The sequence below is a fragment of the Hevea brasiliensis genome, chromosome 18, assembly GCF_030052815.1.
Source record: "Hevea brasiliensis isolate MT/VB/25A 57/8 chromosome 18, ASM3005281v1, whole genome shotgun sequence".
Taxonomy (NCBI): Eukaryota; Viridiplantae; Streptophyta; class Magnoliopsida; order Malpighiales; family Euphorbiaceae; genus Hevea; species Hevea brasiliensis.
Genome location: NC_079510.1, coordinates 48,709,118 through 48,730,890, shown reverse-complemented (window position 1 = coordinate 48,730,890; position 21,773 = coordinate 48,709,118). Strand labels below are relative to the sequence as shown.

Below are 21,773 nucleotides of genomic sequence, written 5' to 3'. Positions count from 1 at the left end.
TATGTGCTATGTGATGTATAATGCGTATGTAAATGTGTAATGTGTGTGTAAATGTGTTATGTATATGTATATATGGATGTGTATGTAAATATTTACAATATATGTAAATGGAATGGGATGAGATGCTCCTATACTCAAAATGTGAAAAATAAAGCAAAAATCAAAATGTAAGCAAAAATCAAAATGTGCACCCCCAAACTCAAAATTGGACATTGTCCTCAATGTCTCAAGTAGTAGATAACCAAAACTCAAAGCAAATAATATTTACCAGGAATTGTGAAAATTAAGAGCAAAGAGAAAGAGTTACCTGGTATGGGGCAGAGGAGAATTCAAGATATAAAGGGATGCATAAAAAGCTGCACAGGTTATGCAGAGTAAAATGCTGTCCAGATCAAGTGCATAAGTAGGGTGCATAAGCCGTGCAGTTCTGCATGAGTGGCAATATGGGTTGCATAAGCTATGCAGGACATTTGCATAAGGGGAATACAGCCTGTGCAGTTCTGCATAAGTTGCAGAAAGGGTTGCACAGGCTATGCAGGATATTTGCATAAGGAAATTCATAGCCTGTGCAGTGTATACAAAAGCTGCTGCATGATGATTAGCAAGGGGAAATGTACAACCAGCAGTAGAAGCATTGAAATATATACAGAGTATGGGCAAATATGTACAAAAGGGCAATGAAAATCAAAGAAAACTAATGTAATAGCTATCCAATGAAACTTCAAGAAAAACATAATTTGAAACAAACTAATTCAAAACAAACAAACATAATTCAAAATAAACTATAAATGTTTGAACATATTTACAAAGGAAAAGTCCTACAAGCTGGAACAAAAGTAAAACAAAAACTAATCTAGTTCTATTATTTTGCCCTTGTCCAAGGATGTTGCTAAGGGGCTGGTAGCTGCTGGTTGTTGTCGAAACGATGGTGCTGGAGGAGGTGATGGAGGTGGAGGTGGCATTCCCAGAAAGATCATGAGTTGCTTCACCATCTCCTTCAATTCTTTCTGCTTGTCCCTGGTTTCCATGACAAGGTCAAATAGTTGATCATGACGATCCTTGAGTGTATCAAGACCAGTGTCAAGTTTCCTATCCACAAAGTATATATCATCACTAAGCCTTTCAAGATAGGTGAATAAGGCTTTAGTGTTGAATGCAGGAGGGGCTGTGGATGAGGAAGGTTCAGCTGTAGGAGGTGTGGGCTGAGCAGAAGCTGCTGGGGTGTCCTGTGCAGGCTGAGGGGGTGGGATAGGTTCAGTGGAGTGCTGTGGGGGTGATGGAAAAGGTTGGGCTTCTGGTTGTGCAATGTCAGAATGTGGCAAACTGAACCCTGTTTTAGATAGGTGTGCAGTATCAAAATATAAGGTGTCCACAAGTGCTGGTATTTGGTGCTCTTCAGGACTAAAACCAAAATGCTTGGCTATGACAGTTATGAGCCCACCCAAGACAATGTCACCTATGGATTTGGTGGCAATATGCAACACATGCTCACAAAAGAAATAACCAGGAGAAACCTTGACCTTGTGAAAAGCACACCATAACATGAATAATTCAGATTTCCCCACAGCGCCAGAACTAGTCCCTCTGCCCAATATAGTGCTAGCAATCAGCCTATGAATAAGCCTAAGTGCAGGGTCAAGGATTTGAGAAGTTTTTTATTTGCCAGCAGAGAAAGTCTGAGGTTGGTTTGTGATGATTCTCCAGAATTGTGCAGCATTCCAAATACCCTTGTTTGCTACCTCTACTCCAGTATGTGGCACTCGAAATAACCCATCAATTGCAAAACCAAAAATGGTATGAAATTGGTCCAATGACAGCTCTCTATTTTGCCCCAAACATCTAAATTTCATAATTGGCTTATGGTCTACATCATGCAATTTGAGGGTAGCAGAGAATGAAGAAATAAACTCCAAAACTAGAGTTGGATAAACTATCTCCTGCTTATGAACAAATTCCATCCAACCCATACCATCAAGATATGCAACTACATTGTCAAATAAACCAAGAGATTGTAGAGAATCGGCAGAAATATACCTAGTGGGTTGTACCCTCCTATCCTTGAGTCTCTTAAAAGCTGCCTTTTGAATTGTATCAGGAAGAGGCCAAGGTAGCTTTGATACCTGTGAAGCTACTGAAATTGGCTTTTTGTTGGAAGAGGGTGTGGAGGCTGGAGTTTTTGGCTTTTTGGGTGGTGGTTCTGACAATGGGGTAGGTGGTTCTTTGCGTTTGGATAGAGGAGGGGTAGAGGACATGGGTCGCACAGATTTCGACAAGATTTTTCGTTTGTACGTGGTTGTGGGAGGTGGTGGGGGTGTCGCTTGTGGAGGGGAATCGGGATTGGGAGGTATCATTGACAATGGCGAGACCTCGAGAGGAGAAGCTGGACGGGAATGGGGAGGCGACTCCATTGCCGTTGGAGAAGATGGAAGAGATGAGGGCGGAAATGAGAATGCAGGGAGAAGTTAGGGTTTATCCGACGAAAATGCGAGTGGAGAAAAAGGGTATGCCAGAATTGAGGTCATGGGGGAAAAGGGGAGAGCAGGGATATCGGGAGGTGGAGGAGGGAAGAGAAAATTGCCGAAAAGAAATTTGATTTGAATCGGGTTTGTGTAGAAACTGTATAAGTGAAAAGCGATTTATGCATAACCTGTGCACTCTTTTATACATGTTTCAGAATGATTTGAACTTCAGAGAAATAGCTCATGCACAAGTGCATAAGTCATGCACTGTCCTTATGCACTGTTCGGCAAGTTTTGAAATCTTGGGTCGGTGGTCATGCAGTTGTGCATAAGTCATGCACCTTCCTTATGCACCTCTCGGTGGGTTTTGGTGTTTGGAAAATGTGGTTATGCAGTTGTGCATAAGCTATGCACTCTGCTTATGCATGTTTCGGTGGGTTCTGATTTTTGTGGAAGGTGGTTATGCAGAAGTGCATAGGTCATGCACTCTGCTCATGCAGGTCTCGGCAGATTTTGGTGTTTGGGAAATGTGGTCATGCAGGTGTGCATAAGCTATGCACTCTGCTTATGCACTCCTCGGTGGGTTTTGATTTTCAGAATGTAAGGTTATGCAGAAGTGCATACGCTATGCACTCTGCTTATGCATGTCTCGGCAACTTTTGAAATTTGGGGAGTGAAGTCATGAGGGAGTGCATAAGTCATGCACTCCCCTTATGCACCTCTCGGCAGATTTGGTTTTTCAGAGAATCGGGTCATGTAGAAGTGCATAAGTCATGCACTCTGCTCATGCAGACTTCGGCAGCTTTTGGAATTCAGAGTCTTTGGTTATGCAGAAGTGCATAAGTCATGCACTCTGCTTATGCACCCCTCGGCAGGTTTTGAGTTTTGGAGTTTCTGGTCATGCAGAAGTGCATAAGTTATGCACCCTCCTTATGCAGACTTCGGCAGAGAGAGAAAATGAGGAATTTGAAGTTATGCAAATGTGCATAGGTCATGCACTCTGCTTATGCAAGTTTCTAAAGATATGAAATTTGACAAAATTAGGCTATGCAGAGTTGCATAAGCTGTGCACTCTTCTCATGCACTTTGCAACAGGGATGAAAATGGCAAAAATTGTGGTTATGCAGGATTGCATAAGCTATGCAGTTGCTTATGCACAATTCAACAAGATTAAGATTGCAATGGAACATGATTTACAAGTGTGAAAAATACCCTAAAATGAAGAAATGTAATTCTATAAAGCATAAACCATGAGAAATTTTCATCAAAAACAGATCAATATATACAAAGTTCATCAAAAATGCATCACACAAGCTTGTAGAAGATGGATCCCGCATAAAAAAAAAAAAAAAAAAAAAGCATTTGTGACCCATGCCATTTTGACTTCAATTTCTGCAAATCAATATTCAGCACATTAAAACTCAATAAAATCTGCATAAAGTTGCATCTATCCACAAATGATGAAATGAACTCTCCAAGTTATGCTAAGAGAATGCAATATTGTCCACCTTGAATTCCACAACCCAAATAATCTCAAAACTACAAAAATGACCAACTTACCACCATATTAGCATTAAAAGCACATATACTTAAAAGTTACACACCCAACCTCACCAAAAACACAAGCCGTTTGCTGCAGACACCCTTTTTGCTGCAGATTTCATTTTTACTCTGCATAAACCAGATTGCAGCTCCTGCACAGGTTATGCAGCAAAAACCAATCAGTTTTTTTGGGAGAATTTGAAGGACAAAAATTTCAAGTTAAGAATCATTTCCCCAACAGTTCACCAGCCTTTCTTCATTGAAATACATCTACAAGGGACAAGATTTAACAATGTCAAAAATTGAATTTGGGGAGATTTAAGATAAAAACAAAATCAATGAAAATGAAAGTAAATCAGCAAAAGCAAAATAAAAGGACTTGGGATGCCTCCCAAGAGGGCTAATTTATAGTCCTTAGCTGGACTCTTCATGAATTTCAGTGAAAAAGAGGTGAGGGATTGGAGAGCTTATAACAGCTTGCTCCCTTTATTGGGTCTCCAGTTATGTAATGTTTCAATCTATGCCCATTGACCTTAAAATTCCCAGATTTTTCACTCCAAACTTCAATTGCTCCATAATAGAAAACCTTAGAAACTCTATATGGACCAGTCCACCTTGACTTAAGTTTTCTAGGGAACAATTTCAATCTTGAGTTGAACAACAAAACTAAATCACCTTCTTTGAATTCCTTTTTCCTAAGATGCTTATCATGCCAAACTTTAGTTCTTTCTTTGTAAATACGGGCACTTTCATAAGCATCCATCCTCAATTCCTCAAGCTCATTAAGTTGTAATAACCTTTTCTCACCAGCTTGCTTAAGATCAAAATTCAAGGTCTGAATGGCCCAATATGCTCTATGTTCTAGCTCCACAGGTAAATGACAAGACTTACCATACACCAACCTAAAGGGAGTAGTTCCTATAGGGGTTTTGTAGGCAGTCCTATATGCCCATAAAGCATCATCTAGTTTGATAGACCAATCTTTCCTAGAATTGTTCACTGTTTTTCCCAAAATATGCTTGAGCTCTCTGTTAGAAATTTCAACTTGTCCTGAAGTTTGAGGGTGGTATGGGGTAGCTATCTTGTGCACTACACCATACTTCCTCATTAAGCTCTCAAATTGCTTATTACAAAAATGGGAACCCCCATCACTAATTACAGCCCTAGGAGCTCCAAATCTGCTCAAGACAAATTTCTTCAAGAATTTCACTACCACTCTAGCATCATTAGTTGGAGTTGCAATAGCTTCCACCCACTTTGATACATAGTCAACTCCAACTAGGATGTATTTATTACCATATGAAGGAGGAAATGGCCCCATAAAATCTATTCCCCAAACATCAAATAATTCCACTTCAAGAATATTATTTAGGGGCATTTGATCTCTTTTTGACAAATTTCCACTCCTTTGACATTTATCACAATCCAACACAAATTTCCTCACATCCTTAAAAAGATTTGGCCAAAAGAAACCAGCTTGCAAAATTTTACTAGCTGTTTTAGAGATTCCAAAATGTCCTCCATAATCAGAAGCATGGCAGTGATGTATAATACTCTGTGTCTCTTCATCAGGAATACATCTCCTTATTAAACCATCACAGCATCTCCTAAAGAGTAAAGGATCATCCCATCTATAAAATTTCACCTCATGCAAAAACTTTTTCTTTTGTTGCCATGTCATACCTAGAGGTAAAACTCCACAAGATAGATAATTCACAAAGTCTGTATACCAAGGTAGTTTAGCAACAAGAGAGAAAAGTTGTTCATCCAAGAAAACTCATCAATAGGATTTCATCCAATTCTTCTTCATCCAATTTCAACCTACTAAGATTATCAAGAACTACATTTTCAGCTCCCTTCTTATCTCTAATCTCCAAATCAAACTCTTGTAGCATCGAATCCACCTAATGAGCCTAGGTTTAGCCTCCTTTTACTGAGCAAATACACGATGGCTGCATGATCTAAAAATATAACCACCTTTGAGTCAATAATGTAAGGTCTGAACTTTTCTAATGCAAAGACAATTGCTAAAAATTCCTTTTCAGTTGTTGCATAATTTGTTTGAGCCTCATCCAGTGTTCTACTAGCATAATAAATAGCATAAGCCTTTTTGTCCTTTCTTTGACCAAGAACAGCCCCAATTGCATAGTTGCTAGCATCACACATAATTTCAAAAGGTAGGCTCCAATCAGGTGGTTGCATGATTGGTGCAGTGATAAGAGCTTGCTTCAACCTGCAAAAGGCATCCAAACACTCTTGGTCAAATACAAATGGTGTGTCATTACTTAACAAATTAGACAAAGGTTTTGCTATTTTAGAAAAATCCTTGATAAAGCGTCTGTAGAACCCGGCATGTCCTAGGAAACTTCGAATTCCTTTGACATTGGTAAGAGGAGCCATCTTCTCTATCACTTCAACTTTGGCTTTATCAACCTCTATTCCTCTGTTAGACACCAAATGTCCAAGCACTATCCCTTCCTGAACCATGAAATGACACTTTTCCCAGTTTAACACAAGGTCAGTATCTGCACATTGCTGCAAAACTTTAGAAAGGTTAGCCAAGCATATGTCAAATGAAGATCCATAAACAGAAAAATCGTCCATAAAAACCTTCATTATGTCTTCAATGAAATATGAGAAGATTGCCATCATGCACCTTTGAAAAGTGGCTGTTGCATTACACAACCCAAATGGCATCCTCCTATAAGCAAAGGTTCCATATGGACAAGTAAAAGTGGTTTTCTCTTGATCATTTGGATGGATAGGGATTTGAAAAAAACCTGAATATCCATCTAAATAGCAAAAGTAAGAATGCCTAGCCAGTCTTTCTAACATCTGATCAATGAAGGGAAGTGGAAAATGATCTTTTCTAGTGGCAACATTTAATTTTCTGTAATCTATGCGCATTCGCCAACTAGTCACCGTTCTAGTGGGAATTAATTCATTATTTTCATTTTTGACCACTGTCATTCCACCTTTTTTTGGAACAACATGTATTGGGCTCACCCAAGTACTGTCTGAGATAGGGTATATGATCCCTGCATCAAGCAACTTCAAAATTTCCTTTTTAACAACTTCTTTCATATTTGGGTTCAACCTCCTTTGATGTTCAATAGATGGCTTACAATTTTCTTCCAAAATGATTCTATGCATGCAAAAGTGTGGGCTTATTCCCTTAATGTCATCTATGGTGTATCCTAAGACTTTCCTAAATTGTCTCAACACTCTTAACAACTTATCAGCCTCTAAGGTACTCAAGTTTGCATTTACAATTACTGGATAAGTGTTATTAGTGCCAAGAAATTCATACCTGAGCTGAGAAGGAAGTTGCTTAAGTTCTACCTTAGGTGCATCTTCTTCCTTAAATGATGGTTGCTTAGATTCTACTTTTTCCTTTTGTGTGAGTTGAAAAACTGGAGCAAAAATGAATGGTGGACTACCCTCTAAGTGTTGAGCATATGCAGTCACATGAGGGTTGTCATAGTCTATGCCTCCTCCATGAACCAAGCAATTTTCAAGTGGATCTTCTGGATATTTCTTTCTGAAATGTTCTTCAACCAGCTCATCAATAATATCAACTCTCAAGCAAGTATCAGCTTCAGAATGATGCTTCTTCATAGAGTTATTAATATTGAAAACCAATTGCTCTTCACCAACCCTAAGAGTCAGCTTTTCTCCCTTAACATCAATCAATGCTCCTGCTGTAGCTGGAAAGGGTCTTCCCAAGATGATTGGGATATTAGAATCTTCCTCCATGTCCAAGATTATAAAGTCAACAGGTATATAGAACTTTCCAACCTTCAAAGGCACATTTTCCAAAATCCCTTCAGGATACTTGATTGATCTATTAGCTAACTGAAGAGAAATATGGGTTGGCTTTAGATCTCCCATATTGAGCTTTTCATAAATGGAGAGGGGCATAAGGCTAACACTAGCCCCTAGATCACATAAAGCTTTTGTAGAACATGATTCCCCAATGTGGCATGGAATTGAAAAACTCCCTGGATCCTTGAGCTTTGGGGGAAGTTTCCTTTGAAGGATAGCACTACATTCTTCTGTCAAAGCTACAGTCTCATGGTCTTCAAGCTTCCTCTTGTTTGAGAGAATTTCTTTCAAGAATTTTGCATAAGATGGCATTTGTGAAAGAGCATCAACAAACGGCACATTTATGTAAAGTTTCTTCAAAACCTCTAAGAACTTCCCAAATTGCTTATCAAGCTTGGCTTTTTGAAATCTTTGTGGAAAGGGAAGTTGTGGCTTGTAGGGCTCAGGAGGTATATACTTCTCTTCCCTCTCTTCAATTTCCTCTTTACATTTTTCTGCATTCTCTTGTTTTTCACTCTCATCAGTTTCTTTCTCCTTTTCTGCATTCTCACTGTTTTCACTCTTCTCATCATTTATAACTTTCCCACTTCTTAAAGTAATAGCTTGACACTGCTCTCTTGGGTTTTCTGGTTGACTTGGTAGTTTTCCAAAAGACTTGGCACTTGAGGAAGATGCTTGTTGTGCAATCTGATTTTCCAAAGATTCATTATGTGTTTGCATCTGTTCTAGCCTTGCTTTCATCTCTCTCATCTCCTCATCATGCTTATTTTGGTTAGCAAGAATTTGTTGCAATAAAGCTTCAGTGGTGGAATTTTGTTCTTGCTGTTTTGGTGGAGGATTCATATTTTTCTGCTGAAAATTAGGCAATGGTTGCCTATTTTGCTGATATGGAACTCCTTGTTGCTGTTGTGGTTGAAAATTCTGATTTGGAACTTGACTTTGCTGATTTCCCCATGAAAAGTTGGGATGATTCCTCCAATTTGGATTATAAGTTTGAGAATAAGAATTCCCCATATGTTTGTTTCCATAATTACCAACATATGCTGCTTGTTCTCCATAATCTACTCCACAGCTGTTAGTTTCCTCTGCATAAGCCACTTATTGTGAACTTCCAGATGATGATGATGAACTAACCAACATACTCAAATCTTCCATCTTCTTAGCAAGGACATTTGTAAGTGCATCAAATTTTGCATTAATCATGTTGAATGGATCAAGATCATACATTCCAAAGAACTTGCCTTTTTTGAGTTGGAGCTGGTCCTCTTGGACTACTCCAAAGATGAGTATTCTTTGCAATTTTCTCCAATAGCTCATAAGCTTCATCTTCATGCTTTATAATAAATTCTCCTCCTGTTTGAGCATCAATAATCCCTCTAATTGCAGGAGTGACATTTGTGTAAAAATTCTGGTTTATCATCCATTTCGGAATGGCATGATGTGGGCATAGTCTCTCTAATTCCTTCCATCTCATCCATGACTCATATAGAGTTTCATCTTCTCTTGGTCTGAAAGCTGTCATTTGATTCCTCAATTCTTGAGTTTTTCCAGGTGGAAAATATTGTGCAAGAAATGCATCAGTGAGTTGCTCCCAATTTGTAATGGAGTTGTGAGGTAAAGAGTCAAGCTAATCCAATGCTCTATCTTTCAAAGAGAACGAGAATAGCTTCAATCTTGCTGCATCATCAGACACTCCAGGTTATTTTTGCATGTCACAGATCATAGCAAACTTCTTCAGGTGTGTGTGTGGATTTTCAGAAGGATGTCCTCCAAATTGAGAATTTTGAATCATTTGAAGAACTCCAAAATCCATCTTGTAGCTATTTGCATCAATTCTTGGTCTTGCTATACTCTCTCTCAAGTCATCAAAACGTGGAAAAGCATGATCCATCATACTTCCCCTAGGCACGTTTGCATTAACAACTTCTTCCCCTTGGGCTTCATTTTCATTGTTTTGACCATTTCCAGCATTACCACCGATTCTAATTCTTTCATCAGCCATGTTTGCTTCAATTTCAGTTTCTCTCAAAGCTTCTTTTCTTTTTCTGGTTTCTTTTTTGTTTGCTTTACAAAATTTCTCAATTTCAGGATTGAACAATAAGGATGTATCACTTGTGCTTCTAGCTCTTCTCATAAAAGATTAAAAGTACCTGAAAAAGAACAAACAAACACAAAATGAAAAGATAACAAAAATAAAACTATAAACAACTAAAATAATCAAGAATTCAATCTTAAACAAACAACTCCCCGGCAACGGTGCCAAAAACTTGATGTGGCCCAACCGCAAGTGCACGGGTCATACAAGTAATACAGTAAAGATATCGTTCCCACGAGGAGTTGAGTTAATGATTGAATTTTTTGATATAAAAGTTGGCTAAATCAAACTAATTTCAAAATTAAAATAATAGATTGAATGGGTATTGGAGTATGAAATCTATATGTGCAAAATTAATAATCTATCTAACAATGTATTAATTAAACTAAAATTGCATCAAATTGAAATGAGCAAGTTCAAATATGGCAAGATTTAAAATGGCAAGCAATTAAATTCAATTGAAAATTAGCAATAATAAAAAGGCGATTCCGGAGTTCGGGATTTCATATTCGAGCTATTTTGGGATTTTAAATTGGTTATCCAATCTTATGAAACTTATGGGTTTTAAGGAGATTAATTCTTAAATCCTTTGAATTCCCTTTCGAGTGAGACAAAGAGTGCCTTAATCAATCTAATCCTACTTTCGTGGACTTAGAGTTAATTAAGACCCATTAAGTTCTTTAATTAATCTGTGAATCCTCTTAATCCTTAGCCTATTTCTAGGTCTAAGTTAATTAAGTCCAATTTCTTAATTATCTATCACAAGGCCTTCTCATTTCGGTGCTTCAACCATGGATTAAGAACATTACTTAATGGGATCCTACACTAAGCATGTCATTAAGCACACAAGAAATGAATAAAACTCATTAAGACCACAAAATATGGATTACCCAATCAAAATCCACAAAATATCTCAAATATTACAACCCTTACTCCAGAATCAAAAGTAAACTACTCACTATCCATAATGTTTACAAGAAAATCTGAGTTTATATGAAAATAAGCTTTAATCTAAGCTAAGAAATAAGAAATTAAACACTAGAAATGTAGAAAAATGTAAGGAAAGAAAGAAATATGCAAATCTTGGTTGAAAATGGTGTGGAAGGTGAAAGTGACTCCTCAAATTCTGCCTCTCTTCTCCTTTCCTTTTCTGCTCCTTGTCCCCCCTCTAAAAATGGGAAATGAGACTATTTATAGCATTTTTCTGACATGGAGCCCTAAAATGGTGTGTTCTAGGAGGAATTATCTGAGAGAATCTTACACAACTCATTAATGAAACCTTTATGGGATCGCATAAGTTATGCAGATCCCTTATGCGCTTTATTTCTGGTTCACTTATGCGAAACTGCATGACTTGGTGCATAGGTTATGCACAATTCTGTGAGAGTGCATAAGGGAGGCGTGAATGTGCATAAGCTATGCAGTCTCCTTATGCACATTTCGGTTGGTTCTGGAACAGTGATTTTTCTCCTTATGCAGATCTGCATAGCTTATGCGGCAAGTTATGCACAATTTGGTCAATGCATATTTCAGCTTGAAAACTTGTTTTTGACATCTTTGGCTGTAGAAGTCACTCCTTAATAGCAAAATTTCTCTTCAGTCCTTCAAAAACACCATTTTTCCTACAAAACAAAGTAAAAATTACAAATTAATCCAAAATCGACAATTATGAAAAACTAACTAATTAACTAATGAAATTAGCTAAAAATGACTAATAATCAAATAAAATAGTTATGAAATTAGACCTAAATGACTATGCAAAATGTATGCATCAATGAGTTGAGAAGATAAATCATGGAGGAGGCACACCATTCTGCTTACACAGTACACCCAGGTACAACTAAGATGTACCGTGATTTAAGGGAGCATTATTGGTGGGTTGGCATGAAGAGGGATATTATAGACTTTGTTGCTAAATGTTTGACTTGTCAGCAGGTTAAGGCAGAACATCAGAGACCATCTGGGTTACTTCAGCCATTGCCTATCCCTGAGTGGAAGTGGGAGCATATTGCCATGGACTTTGTTGTGGGTCTACCTAGTACTCAAGGTGGTTACAATGCAATCTGGGTGATAATGGACAGATTGACAAAATCTGCTCATTTCCTTCCTGTGAAGACTACATATGACTTTGCTAAACTTGCATAGGTGTATATAAACAAGATTGTTAGTCTTCATGGAGTTCTAGTTTCCATTGTCTCTGATCGTGGTACTCAGTTTACTTCTCGATTTTGGAAGAAATTCCAAGAAGCTTTAGGAACACGAGTATACTTTAGTACTGCTTTTCACCCTCAGACGGATGGACAGTCAGAAAGGACTATACAGATATTAGAGGACATGCTTCGTGCATGCGTTATGGATTTTGGTGGCTGTTGGGATCATCATTTGCCTTTAGTAGAGTTTGCTTATAATAACAGTTATCAGGCAAGTATAGAGATGGCTCCATATGAGGCATTATATGGTTGAAAGTGTAGGTCACCATTTTGTTGGGATGAAGTTGGAGAAAGAAGGCTTACTAGACTAGAGTTGATACAATTAACTTCAGAAAAGGTTCGACTAATTCGTGATCAATTTTTGACTGCTCAAAGTCGACAGAGAAGTTATACCGACCCTAAGCGTAAAGATGTAGAATTTATGATTAGTGATCATGTATTTCTGAGAGTTTCCCCTATGAAAGGAATCATGAGGTTTGGGAAGAAAGAGAAGCTTAGCCCTGGTTTTGTTGGTCCATTTGAAATTTTGGAGAGAATTTGAGCAGTTGCTTACTGTTTAGCCCTTCCACCTGGTTTTGCACATGTACATCCAGTTTTCCATATTTCTATGCTTAGGAAGTATGTACCAGATCCATCTCATGTTTTACAACCTCAAACCATGCAATTTAGGGATGATATGTCATATGAGGAGCAACTAGTAAAGATTTTAGATCGACAAATTAGGAAACTCCGGTCTAAGGAAGTGGCTTTGATCAAAGTCTTATGGCATAATCACTCAAGTAGTGAGGCCACATAGGAGGCAGAATCTGAAATGCGAGCCAAATATCCTCACTTATTTGATTCTTCAGGTTAGAATTTTGTCTATTCAAATTCGGGGACCGAATTTTTTTAAGGGGAGAAGTGTGTGGAAACCCATATACATTTATTATTATTTTATTTTAATTAGCTTACAATAATTTAATATATTTATAAAAAATATATATATTTTATTGGATGGTCTGCTTATTTATTTATTTATATATATATATATATATATATATATATATATATATATATATATATATATATATATTTTGAAAATTAAATATATATCTGCAATCTGAACAACCCAGTTCAATAATAACTCTTATCCCATTCTACACCAAATAGAACTCTTGAAATATATATATACCCTAATCATCTCTTCTGCTAAACTTTACTCTCAAAACCTATTTGTCACCTCCTTTTTCTATCAAATACTCTCAATAGGTATTTTCATTATCTTTTAAATTATTGTTATATATGTACATATATATATATGTATATAAATATAAAAATTTACTATTTATAATCTGATGTCTTGTGAAGAATCCTAAATTTTTACTTCTTTATTCATCACCTTCAATTCTGTTTTTAAGGTAAAAATTCTCATTCTTTATTCAATAATAGGTGAATTTGATTTTATTTTCTTTCCTCGATTTGTTACAATTACTCTAGAAATTTATTTTTTTTCTTTGACCATTGGTATTGAATTGGGTTGATCATGATCACTGTGAGATAAGTAACCTTCAATTTAGATTATATAAATATATAAACCTTTGTATCTTTGTCCACGTCCATCTACCTAATATATATATATATATATATATATATATATATATATATATATATATATATATATATAAACATTTGAATCCTCTGTTCGTACAAACCTTGTATCCCCTGTTCGTCCACGTCCGTCCACCCAATATATATATATATATATTAAAATTATTTTATTTTATTATTATTTAATATTTTTCTTTTATATTTTGGGTATGTAGGATATTCAAATATTCAATCAGTCAGTTGAAATTGTCTCTCGTCCATTGAAAATAACTATTGTCTTGGAGATTCTAGGTGAGTGATAATTATAGTACATGGCACCTTTTTAGTCCCTTTTAAAATTTATTAGCATTAAGTTTGTTATTAAATGAAATTTTAAATTAATATTTTAACAATTATTTTATATGTGATTTTCTACAGTTTTATTTTATTATTGAATTTTATTTCGATTTTAATTAAATAATTGATTTTGTCAACTATCTCTGCATTAGACCCATTAGGATTCCGGGAACAGGCCTTTAATGTATTTATATTGATTGATATTTAACTATAAAATTTACCGATGTGTTACTGAATTTATTTGAGATTGATTTGGTTTTATTGACTCTCTGAAACTATTGAAATACACAATTGGAATTGCACTATCAGTTATTATTTGCTATCTGAAATTTTTTATTGATTTTGATTGATTTGTACAAATTGATTTTCTATTTTGAATTGGTACCGTGCCCGATGTCATTTACATTATCCGCCTCGCCGTGTGGACTATCACGGTATTAGGTTGCATTGTCGAGTCATGCATCATTGCAGTTTATGGTTTGCATTAGTATCATATGCATTGATATCTGTGAAGGAGGAGGAAGGTATCGATATCCGTAGCGCTTACCATCGGCCTTTGGTGATGTGGTATCATCACCTGGTGCAATCGTATACCATAAAATTTTTATTGAATGAATTTCTTTTATATTTATGTTTTTATGAAGTTATTTTATTAATGATTTTTGACAGCATGAGCATGATTTTATTGAATAGAAAATTTATTATGAAATTAATCAAGCGTCTGCCTGTTCCTATTTCGTTGTGTGTTATAATTATCATTCACTGAGCATCTAGCTCAAACCACGTTTTCTCTGTCTGTTATCTGTTTCATATCAATAGAATTCTGCAGCTGATCCAAATATTCGGTCCATTTTCTAAAGAGGGACAACTTTGATTTGTTCTGATGGTATGCCAGAATTCATGTTTTCTCGGGCTAATAATTAATTTAGTTTATTGAACAGTTTAAGTTTTTATTGAAATCTGTAGAGACTCCGCAGTTTACTTATGAGATATTTATGATGTTTATTCAGTGCTTTGTTTATTTGGATTTTATCTATTTTTGGGATTAGTAAGTGACACTATATTCATTCAAGATACTCTGATAAGGCTTGCATGATTTAAGAATACTTAAATTATGCGCCGGTCACGGTTCAGAATTTTGGGTCATGACAGTAGGACATTCCTTGCTGGGGTGTGGGGTGGGCAGGGTGGGGCAAATTTCCTCTTAGGGAATTTTTTTATTTTTGTATTAATTTATTAGTATAAAATATAAATTTATTTATTAAAAACTAAAATATAATTAGAAATACAAGTTTTACACATTATTTTAACAATAAATTTATACATTTTTGTTAAAATTATAATATTTAAATATATAAATGTATAAAAATAATTTATTTTTTAATAAAAAATAATAATATATTACTATGCAGGGCGAGTTATGAGGTTTTGGGATAGGGAAAAGTTCATCCCATCTTTGCCCTGTACAAATTAGGGTTGGGTCGACGTCGGAAAAAATTGATTAGGTTTAAAGCGGGGCGGGGTGGATTCAAGAACTTTTGCTATCCCTATTTAGGGGAAATTTTTTTTTTTTCTAGATTCAATTCACTTTACACTTATCTATATTGTATATAAATGTATGAAGGTCGAAAGAACATTAGTTTTACTTAAATTATCCTTTATTTTTAAAATTAATTATAATTATATTTTTATTATTTAAATTAATTTTAAAGTTTATATAAATTTAAAATTCTTAACCCTACTTCTATTTAACTTTAATTAAATATAAAATTTTATAATAAGTTATTAATTAAAATAAAAAAATTAATAAATAAAAAATATAATTTATTGTAATACAATATTAAATAAAATACTTTATTAGTAATTAATTTTTCATATTTTTTTATAATTAGTTATCTATTATATATATTTTTAAAAATATTTTATTAGTTTCTTTAAGTTAATTTCCATCTATTTTTTATTTCAATAAAATAAAATATTAATATTTATAAAATTATGAATATTAATCAAAATTAAACATTTTAATGACTATAATTTATAAAGGAAAAATAAAAATAATATAAATCATCCAAAAATTGTCATTAATTTTAAAAATTTTTAAATAAACAACTTAAAAGAAATTTTATTTAATTTTAATTAGAGATCAATACTAATAAAAAATATTAAAAATAGAAAAATAATTAAAACTGAAAATAATTTTATAAAAATATTTTTTATGATTTTTTATAATATAATTTTAACATAATTAAAATTTAAACACGAAATAGATATGGTACATTTATAATAATAGACTATATGCACTACAATATATATACAAGTACGAATAAGAGATCGACTGTTTAAACTAATAAAAATATTCTTATAAATATTAATAATATAAATTTATATTTTTTATTTTATAAATTTTACTTTTAATTAAGAATTAGAAACCTAAAACCAATATATATATATATATATATATATATATATATATATATATATATATATATATATATTCAATTTTAATTAGAACATACATTATTAATTAATATTTATATTTTAATTAATAATATATTTATAATATATATAATATAATTTATAATTTAAAAAATACTTATTAAATATATTAAATAATTCATATATTAAATAATTTTAAAATATTTTTATTAAATAATTTAACAATATAAAATTTCAATATATTAATATAATAAAAGTGAAAATTTTATAATGATATTGCACTAAACTAACAAAAATTCATTTCAAAATTATTATCTTTTTAATTTTACAAATAATCTTCTTTTACATTAATCTAGATATGCAATTTTATTATATAAGTTAACATTATTTTAATTTATGAAAAATTTAAAACAATGCAATCAAATTTTTTTAAAAGAAATTAACATAATAAAGTTTGAATGAGTTTTTTTTTTCCCTCAAATATAAACAAATACGCACACCCTTGCCAATGACAGAATATGTATATTGACAAAATTATGATAATTTTGTCAAGACTCACTAACCTATATAATTTATGTACACACACTTTTCCACAATCAATGTAGGAGTCCAAATGAGGCAGTGCTACTAGGAGATTAATGCGAGTTGAGCTACATTCACACACACCGGCTCACCCTCTTAACTCTGAGTTTTTTTTTTTTCCCTCAAAGATTGACAAACGCATATATCCAGGTCAAGGACTGGACATGTATCTTAACAAAATTATAAAGGCCCGCTTCTTCAGACGTTTTTCACAACTGATATGAAAGTCTGAAGGCTCTAAATGAATTAAATTCAATGAGTTAATTTATATTTATTATTAATTTATTTTAATTTATAAACATTTTCACCTATTCATATTTTTAAAACTTATTATTATAATTTTTTACCATATAAAAATATAATTAAATAAAAAATAATTTTAAATTGGTAAATATTTTTATTTATATAATTAATTAAAATGATGTTAAAATTAATATTTTATTTTAAATAATTAAATATAATATTTAATAATATTATATAATATGTAAAAATTAATAAAAAAAGCTCTGTAAAAAATTAAAACATAAATTTTTATGATGAATATAATAATTTTACATAAAACTAATAAAATGTAAATATATAAATTTATGAATCTTATTATATATATTGTGTTTTAAATTAATAATAAATTAAATTTAATTCAATCCGTTGCTAATATCAAAAATATTGCACAGATCCATAATTAATTTATAATAAATTCTATCTAGGCAAGAATTTTTCAGTCACTCCATCTCTCTTTTTGTATATGATAAATCTGCTCTTTCTAGTAAATCTTCCCTCTCTCTTTGATTAATCTCCTCTCTCTAATAAATTTCTCTCCTATTCCTGAAAGATCTTTTCTCTTTGCAAATATGATAAATCTCTCGCTCTTGATAAATCTTTCTCTCTCTTTGGGAATTCTCATTGTCATTGTCAATTTTTTCAGAAGCAATTCACTCCACTTTTCTTAGGTGACTTGATGATAGTTCCATTCCCGCTCTCTCTTTACCGTTTCCCCAAATTCCCAGATCCAGAAATCTCCACATATTCCACCTCCTTTCTCTTCGCCACCAACGCCACGTGCTCCAGCGCCTCCTTAGCTTTGTTCCTACAAACAGCCGCTTCCCTTACCCTCCTTTCATACTCTACCTCTCTACAATCGCCATTTGCTATGGAGGAAGCTGTAATTTTCGGCTGCACAAAAAAGGATCGTGGCCATTTTCTTATCAATGGTTCGATTATTAGTTTTATCGAGGCGGAAGAAGGATAAATTGGGATTGGTGCAAGGCAGGCAAAGAAAGGGAAAAGGGAAAGGAGGGTGGGAGGGGACACGATAGGAGTCGGTGAAGGAGGAGCAATTGGAGCAAGAGATGTGCTTGGTGAAAGGATACAGAAAACAGAGAGTGGGAGAGACAAGGAGAGATGGAGAGAGGGAGAGAGAGAGAGAGAGAGAGAGAGAGAGAAGACCATACATTAATTAGATAGGATAATTAATTAAGAGTATAATGTCGAATCCTCTGAACCGGCTCAAATCAAGCCATATTGCATTCTTGTTCCATCAAATACAAATAAAGAAGCCTAGCTAATTTTTGCTTTAATTAAATGTTGATTCCAATGACAAACATACCTTTAAATTAATTAACTCATCAGCTATAAATTACTCCCATTTCTCCCCTAGAATAAGCACTCCGCTGGTATACAACAAATATTTCTGAGTATGTTATCTTTACCTTTTTTATTTTTATTTGTTTGCAATGAAAGAAAAGAAGCTACTTTATTTTATTTTATTTTTTTTGGAAAGAAGCTATATGAATTAGAATATTATCAAATTGAAAAATAAATCTATATATCATGTTAAATCTGTAAATGTGTGCATGGAAGGCCTGGAAGGTGGCTTCTTGGGTTTGAACTATGTTGGCTTGTTATTTCCGTTTGAGAACCCGATAGCCCTCTTTCAGACGGTAATGAAAAGTTAGCGGCGCTGTGGTTTGGCAATCGGTCTTTCTCTGACAACTCCAGGGTTTGAGATTGGTGGCATTGGGCCGTTTGTAATGTAAAGCTAGTTTGTCTTTGAACATGATTTATTGTTGGTGATCCATTTTGGTTGTTTTGCTTACGTTGGATTTAAAAGCTCTAATCTTGTACTAAAATTTATTTAATGAAATTTCTCTATCTCCGATTAAAAAAAAAATCTCACTGCATGTAGACAAACTAGAGGAAAATTAAATTCTGAAATACAGATTCTTTCTGCAAGATTAAGAGTTACACATGAAACCAATAATATGGGTGGGCATGCATTTATCAAAGGCAACATGAAATGGGTATTTGTGTGTGGCAAAGCTAGAAATGCGTTAAACAGCAGGCAGTACTAAATGCAAACCTGCATGTAGTAAATACCCAAACATGCTAAGATTAAATGCTTCAAGCTGGGTGCACATGCAACCTTCTATATGATATTGCTATTGCTCTGGAAAATTTTTTCAACACCAGAGTACTCTCCTTTTATTATACTAGTCTCTTTGGCACTGAAAATTTTGAAAGGATGAGACGGGGAAAGGATCAGATCAGAGAAGAACATGCATATGATTTCGAATGTTGTTTAATTTGCAAAATATTTTAGCATCCATTTTGGGCCTCTATTAATTTTGAATTTGCAAAGTCAAGATTTGAATTCACTTCCCACGAAAAGAAAAACAAAAGAGATGAGGATGGGAAGAGAATTCTTGCATTAAATTCCTTAGTACGTATCCCTTTTGGCCTTTAGTATCAAACATAGGTCTCTCTGCTCACTTTTTGATTGAAAACGTTAATCAACGGACGGATTGAATATTATATATTAGTTCCATGAAAGAAATTACAATTATAAAGATACAAAACTGCACATGTATGCAGACAAAAGGAAAACTCATAACAGCCATAAGCAATTGAGGTCCTCCCCTGTGTGGATATCTCTATGGCTTCAAAAGGGTATGAAAATTACTAATTCAAGAAGAATCAAGTGTATATATGTGACAAATTTTTAAGTTGCAGAAAGACTGATCTCGTCTACAGGAAAGAGCAATTTCTTTGTTGCTTTCGTTGCTTCATTTTTGGTTTTGGTGGTCGCAAAGCTACCTTTATTGCTGAATCAAACACAGCCTTCACATTCTGAAAATCCGAGTAGAGAAAACAAACAAAAGATTAGTCTTGTGAGAAATACTCAAGAAGTAGGCCTACCCGTTGAATCTTTCTTTACAATTTGAATACACAGAAGCAGGCCTACCTGTTGAGTTTTGGAACTGCACTCTATGTAAACAACGGCACCGATCATTTTCCTCAGTTCCTCACCCTGCTCATCAAAAGTTAAATTTAAGAAGTTCAAATGCAAGGTTTTGATTAGATTTTGGATTAGACAGCTTGCCTGAGCTGTTGTTATTGGTGTTGCCCCAGGATGATCAATCAAATACCGCTTATCTTCTCGCAAATCTACATTATAGTGTTCCAAAATTAAATATAGTTAACAGAAACATTGTGCCATTATGCTAAGTTAAACTGATGAGACATTAGATTAAATGATATTCGGTGGATAGTTCTCTATCAAGTTGGTATTATCAGGATTGAAAATTTCATAGCAAGACTTGATTTCTTACCAAGCTTGGTTCCAACTAGCACAATTGGCACATTTGGAGCATAATGTTTTAACTCAGGAATCCACTGTGAGTAATGAATCAAAGAACAGTATCAAAGGTATTGAAAATTCAAGAATGAAAATGTTGCAGGAAAAAAGAAAACAATAAATAAAGCATCCATGGACTAGAAATGGAAAGACCTTTTTGTATATGTTCTCATAACTGGCCTTGCTAATGAGAGAAAAAGCCAACAAAAACACATCAGCTCCTCTGTAACTCAGTGGCCTCAGCCTGTTATAATCTTCTTGCCCTGAAATGCACAAATACAAAGTTCACTTATATTCTTGCCCTGCCATGCCTAAATAAAAACCCACTGAATTCAGAAATTGTGTGAACTTAATTACCAGCTGTGTCCCATAATCCAAGATTCACTGTACTACCATCTACCACCACATTAGCACTGAAATTGTCAAATACTGTGGGAACATAGTCCTACACAAAAAGAAACAGGAGGAAAATTTGCATCCCTTAATTTCTAAAGAGTCACTTGTTTAAAAAAAAAAAAAATCCATAATCATCAAATGAAAAAGAGAAGAATTCGCCATATCATACCGTTGGAAAGGTATTACTGGTGTAGGAAATGAGCATGCAAGTCTTTCCCACAGCACCATCCCCCACCGTCACACACTTGATAAATCTTGCTGTACTCATTTTTGGTAGCCTCTTAAGGCAAACTTCGCATAATCTTTATATATAAATGTATATTTTGTTTCTTCTCTACTTATACGTATAACCATAATAATAGAAGTAGTTGTGAAGTATGAAAGAAAATGGAAGGAAGATGCAGGAATTTAACAACCTACAAGCCTAAATCAACCACTGTAGCTGAAATTTATCAAATATAAAATGATTGCAAGAAAAGCTTTTCTTTTCTTTAAGTGCAAGGACAGAGCTAGATGGTGGTGACAAAAGTAGGTTTGGTGCTGGTTGTTAGCTAGTTTAAGTGTTGGAGAAGGGAGGAAACCAATGATAATGAAAAGGAAAGAATTGCTTTATTAACTAATGCACTATGACATTATGATGCAAGTTAAAGGCAAGAAATATGCAAATATCC

General features: G+C 34.0%; 1 protein-coding gene and 1 non-coding gene across 3 annotated transcripts; one reads left to right on the top strand and one right to left on the bottom strand.

Moving 5' to 3' along the window:
• The first annotated feature begins 9,256 nt into the window (after positions 1-9,256).
• On the top strand, positions 9,257-9,363 carry LOC131176177 (small nucleolar RNA R71). Its single transcript, XR_009146302.1, has one exon. It is a non-coding gene; the product is annotated as a small nucleolar RNA R71 (small nucleolar RNA).
• Positions 9,364-19,857: 10,494 nt separating this feature from the next.
• Positions 19,858-21,536, bottom strand: LOC131176044 (rac-like GTP-binding protein RAC13). 2 transcript variants are annotated; one of them, XM_058141124.1, is made up of 7 exons: positions 21,272-21,529; positions 21,064-21,151; positions 20,860-20,969; positions 20,681-20,744; positions 20,452-20,516; positions 20,314-20,379; positions 19,858-20,198 (listed from the first exon to the last, which is right to left on the bottom strand). In XM_058141124.1, the coding sequence occupies exons 1-7, from the start codon at positions 21,368-21,370 to the stop codon at positions 20,097-20,099; spliced, it is 594 nt and encodes a 197-aa protein (XP_057997107.1). In that variant the 5' UTR covers positions 21,371-21,529; the 3' UTR covers positions 19,858-20,096. The 2 variants fall into 2 exon arrangements, with proteins under 2 accessions (XP_057997107.1, XP_057997106.1); XM_058141123.1 differs by having other exon boundaries at positions 20,314-20,516; positions 21,272-21,536.
• Between the last annotated feature and the right edge of the window lie 237 nt (positions 21,537-21,773).